The sequence below is a fragment of the Kuraishia capsulata genome, genomic scaffold (assembly GCF_000576695.1).
Source record: "Kuraishia capsulata CBS 1993 genomic scaffold, Kuraishia_capsulata_scaffold_1, whole genome shotgun sequence".
Classification (NCBI taxonomy): domain Eukaryota; kingdom Fungi; phylum Ascomycota; class Pichiomycetes; order Pichiales; family Pichiaceae; genus Kuraishia; species Kuraishia capsulata.
In genome coordinates, this window is record NW_019172950.1 from 1,765,029 (window position 1) to 1,775,082 (window position 10,054).

The 10,054-nt window shown below is 44.5% G+C and overlaps 5 protein-coding genes across 5 annotated transcripts; 3 read left to right on the forward strand and 2 right to left on the reverse strand.

Annotated features, from left to right (window-relative positions):
- Positions 1 to 46: 46 nt before the first annotated feature.
- Positions 47 to 4,717, forward strand: KUCA_T00000948001 (uncharacterized protein; the record flags this gene model as incomplete). Its single annotated transcript, XM_022605537.1, has 1 exon — positions 47 to 4,717. The coding sequence occupies one exon, from the start codon at positions 47 to 49 to the stop codon at positions 4,715 to 4,717; it is 4,671 nt and encodes a 1,556-aa protein (XP_022456996.1).
- Positions 4,718 to 5,010: 293 nt separating this feature from the next.
- On the forward strand, positions 5,011 to 5,422 carry KUCA_T00000949001 (uncharacterized protein; the record flags this gene model as incomplete). The annotated part of the gene is made up of 2 exons (XM_022605538.1): positions 5,011 to 5,034; positions 5,090 to 5,422. 2 exons carry the CDS (start codon positions 5,011 to 5,013, stop codon positions 5,420 to 5,422), a joined length of 357 nt encoding a protein of 118 aa, XP_022456997.1.
- A 33-nt stretch (positions 5,423 to 5,455) lies between these two features.
- KUCA_T00000950001 (uncharacterized protein) lies at positions 5,456 to 7,675 on the reverse strand (the record flags this gene model as incomplete). Its single annotated transcript, XM_022605539.1, has 1 exon — positions 5,456 to 7,675. The coding sequence occupies one exon, from the start codon at positions 7,673 to 7,675 to the stop codon at positions 5,456 to 5,458; it is 2,220 nt and encodes a 739-aa protein (XP_022456998.1).
- A 587-nt stretch (positions 7,676 to 8,262) lies between these two features.
- On the forward strand, positions 8,263 to 9,048 carry KUCA_T00000951001 (uncharacterized protein; the record flags this gene model as incomplete). Its single annotated transcript, XM_022605541.1, has 1 exon — positions 8,263 to 9,048. One exon carries the CDS (start codon positions 8,263 to 8,265, stop codon positions 9,046 to 9,048), a length of 786 nt encoding a protein of 261 aa, XP_022456999.1.
- An 86-nt stretch (positions 9,049 to 9,134) lies between these two features.
- KUCA_T00000952001 (uncharacterized protein) lies at positions 9,135 to 9,935 on the reverse strand (the record flags this gene model as incomplete). The annotated part of the gene is made up of 1 exon (XM_022605542.1): positions 9,135 to 9,935. The coding sequence occupies one exon, from the start codon at positions 9,933 to 9,935 to the stop codon at positions 9,135 to 9,137; it is 801 nt and encodes a 266-aa protein (XP_022457000.1).
- Between the last annotated feature and the right edge of the window lie 119 nt (positions 9,936 to 10,054).

The window sequence follows — 10,054 nt, forward strand, 5'->3', positions numbered from 1 at the left end:
CAGCATACAGACCACACACCCCTCCGTTCTACACCATTCTTGAGCAATGGAAAGGCGGCGTTTGCTACGTGGAGCTGGATCTGAAAATGAACCGCCCAACAAGACGCGCAGATTGAGTAGCAGGGTAAGAGATACAACTGTTTCCTACTCTTTATCGAGTCCAAGAAGATCATCTGCGAAGCCATCCCAGGAGCAGAAAGCTCCATTGATATACAAGAACTCTCGCAGGGATCTTTTGAAAATAGAAACTCCCTCTGGTAGCGTTTCCAAGCAAGCGAGAGACGCGATATGCAAGGATAACCTGGCGAATATCCAGCTTTACAATGAGGAGCTCATCGATGAGTTGTTCCACCTGACCCATTATACGAGTCTCATATATTTCAATCCTCAGGAACCAGATATCAACAAGGAGACAGAATTGTACCAGGAATTTGCAAAGGACTATCCCCTTTGGCCTGCTTCTGATGACGAAAGTTCAGGTAGGAAGAGATCATCCAGAAGGGTGCGGGAAGATGCGGTGAGTCCCCTCAAGGCTGAAATCAATGGCCTAGTTCAAAAGAAGCGCTCGCTTCTCGAAAAGCAGAAACCACAGACTAAGCCATCAACGCCGCAGAAGAAAAGCTCACCCCAGAAGCTGGTGAAAGGCAAGACGCCCATCAAACCAGTTCCAAAGGAAAGCGAATCCGAGCAGGAGGAAAGCGACGAATCTGAAGAATCTCAGAATTCATCAGAGGAAGATGAGGAAGAGGATACACGGCCAGCATCAAGAAAGATCATAACCAAGTTCACGCTACCCCGGCAATCGATTTCTCATCCATCACATGTGACTGAGCCAAACTTCTCCACTCTGAGACAATTCTTGGAGTCATACAAGTCACTTGATGATGATCTCTCTCCTGAAGAGTACGAGGCTCATGTAAAGTCTCAAATTGAGCTCTTGGGTAGGATACGCAGGGGAATTGAAAACCGAGTTTTAAGAATAGACTTCGACGAGAACGTGAACCGAATTCACCCCAATGCCACAAGAGAGCCCACGATGATAAAGCTCAACACAAACTATATCAGGTACAAAGACCCTTTTATTGCCTCTGGCCAGATAACGCATCACGACCATCTCGTCGCCCATGGATTGGTGTCTGCCAAGTTGATACACGAAAGCCGAAATTCAAAGATCACCAAGTCCAAGAAGATCGCTCTAATGATTGAAAATCACTTTAAGAGAAAGTCCCAAGAAAAGGATAGAGAGGCCAAGGAGTATAAGATTAAAATACAGAGACTGGCTAAGGAAACCGCAAGATTGGTAAAGCGCAAATGGATGCAGGCGGAAAAAGCGTACAAAATTCTTGAAGAACGTGAGAGAGAGAAGGAGAGAGCGATTAAGTCTAAACAACATCTTTCAGAGATCTTGCAGCACTCTACACAGTTACTGGAAGCTCAATTGACTCGCAATGCTTCAGAATCTGCCACACCAGTTCCTACTGATACTGATGCTCATGGTTCCGAAAGCGATGTTGAAAGTGCAGAGAATAGTGATGACGAGAGTGGTGCTAGTGATTTTGATTCAGGTTCGGGTTCCAGCTCTGAGGATGAGACCGAAGTAAAGGACCAGGATCTCGACATCGGAAACGATCAAGTTGTGGATGACTCCAAACTCTCAGTGGAAGAACTGAGAGCAAAGTACAAGGATCTTCAGAATTTCGCTGCCAAGTCAGAGAGTGAAAGTGACGCTGAAAATGAATCTGAAAGCGATAAGGATACTGACCTCGCAACGTTATATGGCGCGGATGGTGGATCTGGTATTCAGAATACCAGTATAGTGGACGGCATGACCCAAGAGGAACGTGAAAACTTGTTGAATAACGAAGAGCGCAATTCTGTTTTAGACAGCGAAGAGGAAAGCGAATCAGACGACAGCCTGCTTGATTCTGACGATGAGTCTAGCGAAGAGGAGGCAGAGGAGACACCAAGAGCGTCAGGACTGGCAGCGTTGTTCGGCAAAATAGAGGATGAGCCAGAAGAAAGAGACGAGTCTGTTAGGAGTTCTGATTCCGAGGATGATGCTTCCGCAAAGGAAGAGGATACACCAAACTCCACTCCCGGCGGCCAGGATGTTGCACCGGAGAAAGATTCTTCGATTGACGCTAGTGCTGTCCCGGATGTCCCCGTTCCACAATTACTCAAAGGAACATTGCGTGTCTACCAAAAGCAAGGGCTAAACTGGTTGGCCAGCTTATACAACAGTAACACCAACGGTATTTTGGCAGACGAAATGGGTCTGGGAAAGACTATTCAGACCATCTCTTTGATCGCTTACCTCGCTTGCGAGAAGAACATCTGGGGACCCCATTTGATTGTGGTACCTACTTCCGTCATGTTAAACTGGGAGATGGAGTTCAAGAGATTTGCCCCAGGATTTAAAGTTATGACGTACTATGGTTCACCTCAGGTCAGAAAAGAGAAGAGAAAAGGCTGGAACAAGCTGGATACTTTTCATGTTTGCATTACCTCGTACCAGCTTGTCGTTCAAGATCAGCAGGTCTTCAAGAGGAAAAAGTGGAAGTACATGATTCTTGATGAGGCCCATAACATCAAGAATTTTAGGTCCCAGAGATGGAAGGCATTGCTCAATTTCAACACCGAAAACAGACTTTTATTGACTGGTACGCCTCTCCAGAACAACATCATGGAATTATGGTCACTGCTCTATTTCCTCATGCCATCCACTAGGGCAGGAAGCAGGCAAACTATGCCTGATGGGTTTGCTAACCTTATGGACTTCCAGCAATGGTTTGGCAGACCCGTTGACAAAATCATTCAGGCTGCCGGAGGTGTTGATGGTGCTGATGAAGAGACCAAGGCTACTGTGTCGAAACTGCATCAAGTATTGAGACCGTACCTGCTTCGTCGGTTAAAAGCGGATGTCGAGAAGCAGATGCCTGCCAAGTACGAGCATATCGTGTATTGCCGGTTATCGAAACGTCAAAGATTTCTGTATGATGATTTCATGTCCCGTGCTCAAACGAGAGAGACTCTGGCTTCAGGAAACTTTCTCTCCATCATCAACTGTTTGATGCAGCTCAGAAAGGTTTGCAACCATCCCGATTTGTTTGAGGTTAGACCGATTTTGACCTCCTTTGCGATGGAAAAGTCCGCGATATCCGAGTATGATATGAAAGAGCTGGTTGTCAGACGCAACCTCCGTGGTTCTACTGAAAAAGTTGATCTGAGTGTGATAAATCTCGTACCTTCTGAGAACACCAACATAACCACTTTCGAAAACGACTCCATCCAGACGCTCACAGCTAATGGGTACCTGAAAAGCCAATGTGATTTGATTAAAAATGCTCTAGGAGAACCATGCAAGCCTGATTTCTCAACATTAGAGGGCTACTTCAAGTACCACAGATATGTGGAACAAGAACAGGCTCTATCTTCCACTGAGCAATTTCTTTACCTCAACAAGCTGAGATCGCAAAAGCCTTTGATTTACAGCAAAAACTTGATCGCCCAGACAACAATCAAACAGACATTCAACGTTGGGATCTCTGACGTCTACAACAGCATTGTTAAGCCACTGGACACGAGAGTATCTTTGATGAAAGATACTGTTGACAAATACGCTTTTGTCACACCTGCGGTCGTGGCACTTGATATGAACGACAAAGTTGTCCCTGCGGATGTTTCTGGTAAGATAGTCGAGTCCAATCCATCTATGTTGGAACAAAATCCCTTCCACGAGGCTCAGGTGAAATTGTCTATTGCATTTCCTGATAAGGGCCTGCTACAATACGATTGTGGAAAGCTTCAGAAGTTGGCAATGTTGCTACAGGAATTAAGTGACAATGGACACCGAGCCTTGATATTCACCCAGATGACCAAAGTGTTGGACATTCTGGAGTTGTTCTTGAACTACCATGGATACAGGTACATGAGGCTGGATGGTGCGACGAAGATTGAAGATCGTCAATTGCTGACTGAAAGGTTTAACACAGACTCCAGGATCACATGCTTTATTTTGTCAACAAGATCCGGTGGTTTGGGTATCAACTTGACCGGTGCGGATACCGTCATCTTCTATGATTCTGATTGGAACCCAGCAATGGATAAACAATGCCAGGATAGATGCCACAGAATCGGTCAAACAAGAGATGTCCATATCTACCGCTTTGTGTCAGAATACACGATTGAATCTAATATTCTGCGCAAGGCTAATCAGAAGAGACAATTGGATAATGTTGTTATTCAGGATGGTGATTTCACAACGGATTACTTTGGAAAGCTTTCCGTGAAAGATCTACTTGGTGAAGAGGGCGGTGGTGATGACGATGCTCCATTGTTACTGAATGCTAACCCCAACAGCAAAAATCTGACATCTGTTTTGGCAGAAGCAGAAGACGCTGATGATGCTGCTGCAGCGAACGTTGCGATACAAGAAGTTGCGCTTGACGACGCTGATTTCGACGATTCTAATATGAAGACCAGTTCAACTGCTGAGGTTACACCGTCTGGAACGGCAGGTGGAACCGCGTCCCCGGCCTCAGAGAGAAGAAGTGAGTCTGTAGTGGGAGATGGTCCACGGGTTGCATCTGAAGAGGTTGAAGCCGAGTTTTTGGATCATTACAACCAGGTTGAGGAAGACGAGGAAGAAGATGATGGTATAGGCCATATCGATGAGTACATGATCAGGTTCATTGCTGGAGGCTTTTATTGGGACTAGCCAAACCATAACGACGAAAAATCAACTGTATAATATTTGTTTGAAAGCATCCCGGAAAGTTTCGGAATGTAAACCTGAGAGTAAATCATTTCGCAATCATAAAGTGAATAATCAAGATATTGGAGATGTCCCGAGATCTCGTAACTATGCATGATGACGTCATGTGATGGAGCTAAAAAACCCACTAGCAATCTCCCCACAAAGCAAGTATAAAAGGGGACCAGTCAGCCCACTCTGCTGTTAAAATTCATAGAAGAAAAATTATCAAGATTATCAAAAATCAAAGATTGAAAATGGTTCATAATATCTCAAGTCCAGTAAGTTGGGTAAGGTTTGCCAGCATTTGATCCAATCACTAACATCGAGGTACAGGCTAAACTCTTTTACAAAGGTGATGACACCGACTTTGTCATTTTTGTTGAGTCAGAGGAGGCAGTAAATGACTACCTCAAAGATTCGTCTATCCCATTGAGTGACTCTGTTGCTAAGTTTCAAATCTACAAAAACTCAACCTCAACCGGAGCAGAGGGAGAGTTGGATCAGGCCAACTCTTCCGAGCTTGACAATGAGTTTGGAACTCATAGCATAGATGATGTGATCGAGACCATTATGAAGAAGGGAACATTCAAGGGAACTGCCCCAGCCAGACTGGACTCAAAGAAGTTCAGCAGCACGAATGACTCGAATGGAGTTTACAACCATTGAAGAGTTTTAAAGTTGTGTTGAAATTGAAATTATTCATTTAGTACGCTTAAAAACATTTCTGAAGACATCACGTAATGACTGACTTCGGGTCAAGGTCCTTCTTGGATCTCTCGATGATGTAGCACTGTATTGATCACCGTTAGAGGTTTGCGACATGACTGAGGCTGAGCTCAGCGTTAAGGTGGAGGATGTTTTGTGTAGTGCGGCTGGAAGCCTGATTGAGGACCAGCTTGGCGACGATCTGAGAAAGCCTAGATCGGGGCGTCTGTTTGTGCGACGAAGAGTTCGAATTGGAGCGGGAAACTCTCGCGAACGCAGGGGTCCGAGCATCACATCTATAGCATGTTTGTCATCCGCGTTCAACCGTAACAATCTGGCACTCGAAGGAATCTCCTGACTATCCGATCCGTTCGAAAGAATCGATATGAGGAAAACGTAGGAAAAGTAACAATTTTTGTGTATGACATTCTTGGGATCAAACCTGTCCTCCAGTAACGTGATAGGCGACATCCTAACTGGTGTATGAATTAGTGGACGAAACCCAGTGTTGGAACAGAGGAGGGAGTATGAAAAGTCAAACTTGTAACTCCCATTGACATGATAAATGAGCAAATCCATATAGTATTTCCATATTTCAGTTTCCAGCAATGAGTGCGAAACTAAAAGAATTTCGTAAATACAATACTTTCTTTCAAAGACCAGTTTGAAATGCTTTGGCACCATGATCGAGTTCAACAGTGTCAGACCACCGGAGTCAAATTCTGGTGCACCCTTTAGGATCTTGCAAACTGACAAAGGAACGATGAATTTGACATCACCAGAGCTATTAGCAAGAAGAACATGAGACTTGAACAACAACATGGCCATTGCCTGATGCATAACTGTGCCCTTGCTTTCGATCCAAATAGCATCCATTGAGCCGCACAAGATGGGGTCACCAAATATTCGATAGTCTACTCCCCCGGAACCCGAAGATGAGATCGGCATTTGAAAGTGCTCACTCAGAATTGCTCTGTTCCGAGTATTCAAGCCGAGGAGTCTTTGAACTAACTCAGCGCGATTAATGGATTTGTAGAGATTTTGGTTGATCTGGTTGAGTTGCTGCTTGATGATTGATAGTGCTGTCTCTATCCTTTCGAGAACGAACGGATCACAGACCTGAGAAGAAAGCTCAGCACTTCTCAGCGATTCTAGTATCAGTCGATACTTTCCGGATCTTACCAGAGGTTTTTGTACCAACGAATTGAACGACAAGTCCATGTTGTTGTAGCTTGTTTGAGCTTTCGAGCCGAGGTTCCAATACTCGTCCTTCTTGAGTATGCTCCAAAGCTTCTCAGAATATTTGGCAATGTTGATGCCTTGGGTGAACGAAACAAATCTAGAGTGTCTAGAGCAGTATTCGACATATATGTAGACTGGGATTGCACTTTTTTCAAGTATTTCCACAAAGGAGGAAATGAAAACTGGTTTGCCAGTCACATCATCTGCTTCGCTTCTCTTATAGAGTTCATAATCCGATGATATAGAGGCAGGCGATATTCCAAATTCTGTTCCACTTAGTCTTGAGCATAACGTCTTGATGTCCCACAAAAGAATTGAATGACTTTCGATCATCTTCTCCAGCACAGCTTGGAAACCCATAACCGGAACTGCATTCAGGTACTCAATACTGATAGGTTTGACATACACTTCCAGCAAAAGCTTTAGCGAACAGAGATAAACTCTCTCAGTCTGATATAGTTCCTGAACAATTCTGTGTCTCTTATAGTTTGCTGATATTTGTGTGTGGCAGATTCCAGCACTCAGAGGAGAATAACCCGGTTGTGTCTTTGAAGCATTTAGCCGGTCAACAGGACTACCCGAGTTCTGCGCACTTTGTTGGGCTTCTGGCCTTAAATCCAGATTGGACTGGGAATGAGAATCTGTGACCGAAAGTGATTTCAAATCCGAAACAAGTTTTTGAATTTCCTCCTCGCCGCTTTGTGTGAGCTTGTCTGTTGTTATTCTGGCAAGCGCTGATGCCTCAGGATAAGCCGAATCTCCATCAATAACAGAGCATGTCTTGTTAGAACCAGACCAAAAGGAATTGGCCGAGTCTGGTGACCCATTTGATGACGATGTCAAAGAAAGTGCGTTCAAAACATTTTTTATATTAAAATTGTCGTTTTCAAGGTCTTCTCCTTGTTGTAAACCCACGCGCCCGTTCGCCTTGTCAGTATGCCCTGAAGTCGAGCTCCCTATGGTCGTATCCATGAAAGGTATTTATGTTGTAATAAAGATATAACAAACAAAATAAAATGTTGTTATCTGATCAGAATCAACAATGACAAGAGATGAACTCTTGGTGAGCTTGTTGAGGTGATTGCGAGAGGATGACCTTTTATACATGGAGGGTTGAGCTTTTGCGTTTACTGATTTACTTCCAAGCACGCCCAAAATCCTCCACATCAGTTTCTCAAGCGCTGAAGGGGTCAATTAAAAGATTTGGTTAATGATATAAGAATTGTGACTTGGGCCACGAGGTGATGTATCACAAAGGTCAAAATCTGGACGCACCCATTGGACAGAGCTTTTTTTCTTTTTCAGTTCAGATCATGATACTACTAGTTGGACCATATGATTGAGAGGACTTTTAGGATATCATATCCGCAAAGCGGTATGGTTTTGCATATATCCAAGTGGTATAAAGCCCCAAATCTGGGGTAGATCAGGTAGAGGTGTGAATCTCAAATTACCTCATTGGGAACATGACATCTGCGCATCGAGGATGACGATTTTTCAAAGTTCACTACTGATATAGTACTGATGGTATTCTTTGTGATTGCAGAATAGCTTGAATTATGAACGTTTTAAGATTAAGTTTATCCAGATCGTTTTCTAGAAACCTGGTGTTCTCATCGAGAACTTTCCTACAGCCTGCTTCTCTGCAGAGATCGGTACCTTTCTCAACGTCCGTTTATGCAAGGGCCAAGGCTAGCAAGAAATCCAAAGGTGGAAAGGCAGCCAAAGGAAAACAAGCCAAAGAAGAGCCTGCCGAGGAGGTGGAATTCCTGGACCCTGAGGCTATCATAAAAGCCATCACTGCTGAATTTAGCGCAACTGGATCAGCATTCAAAGAGAAGGCAGCGGAGATTCAGAAGGGCAGAGCCGACCCCAAGATATTCGACCACCTGAATATCGAGCTTGATCACCACGAAACTTCCTCATTTACTGAAGTTGCTCAGACGACTTTGAGAGGACCAAAGGCTCTCAATGTCACCGTCTTTGACCCGGCAAACACCAAGAGAGTGGTCTCCGCTATCATCGGAGCTGATTTGAACATGAACCCAGAGGTGGATCCTCTGAACCCTCAGATGCTCAAGGTCCCACTGCCATTGGTGTCCTCTGAAGTCAAGGAAGGCCAAGCAAAGGCCCTCAAAGCAACATACGAGAATTTCAAAAACTCTACTACAAATAAGCAATCACTTTCATACATCAGGGGAAAGGCCCTCAAGGACGTGAAGGCAGCAGAGGGAACCAAAAACATACTCACCAAACTCGCTGCTGATATTGAAAAACTTCATAAAAAGTACGCAGATGATCTGCTAAAGGAGTATAAGCAGGCCACACAAGTGGTTCTGAAATAAAGTTTGAGACAGAATTTTGAAAGACAACATAATAGACTGTTACTTTTGACGTTATACATTTACAAGGTTGTCCTGAGATTGCAGGGCTATGCAGCATTCTTTGCCAAAGTCAAAATGGACTTGACCCTCTGCCATAAACTGTTATCATAACCGCTCCGGTTCAAAGAGCTTACGAACTTCCACGCTTTTTTCCCGTTTTTGATTGGATAGTCCAAAGGAGCTGGAATGCGCGTTTGTATGAACGACAACTTATCATAACAGACCGATTTAGCCACACACAAACCCTGCAAACCTTCCTCACCACCAAATTTACCGTAACCCGAGCTCTTTACACCTCCAAATGGCAATTGACAAACGTAAAAGGTTGCAAAGTCGTTAATGGCAACATTGCCTGCCTTCAGTTGATTCGTGATGCGATTACCAGCAGCAAAGCTGCCGGTGAAAACGGAAGCACCCAACCCGTAGTCTGTGGAGTTAGCAATTGCTATGGCATCGTCAGTGTTCTCAGCCTTCATGAGCGTAAGCACCGGGCCAAACACCTCTTCTTTCGCAATGGTCATTTCGGGAGTCACGTCAACCAGTAAAGTGGGACTAAAGTAATGTCCTTGGGGATAATTTGGGTGGGCATATCTCTTTCCACCCACCAACAGTCTTGCTCCTTCTTTAACGGCCTGGGCAATAGTTTCTTCTAGGTAATCAAACTTGGGCCCAGCCGAAATCAGAGCACCAACATCGATCTCCTCTAGTTGATCTATACCAGAGCCCAATCTCAAAGCCTTCACTCTATCTTCCAAAATATCCACCAATTTGGCATACGATCTGGGCTCGGCAATTACTCTTTCTATTCCGATACAGTTCTGACCAGAACTCTGGAACGTCCCCCGCATAATGATGGAGCCAATGGCTGCCAGATCCTTTGTATCGTCACAAACAATCAGACTATCCTTCCCACCAAGCTCCACCACGACTGGGGTCAACGCCTTGCTCGCTGCTGCCACAACCCTAT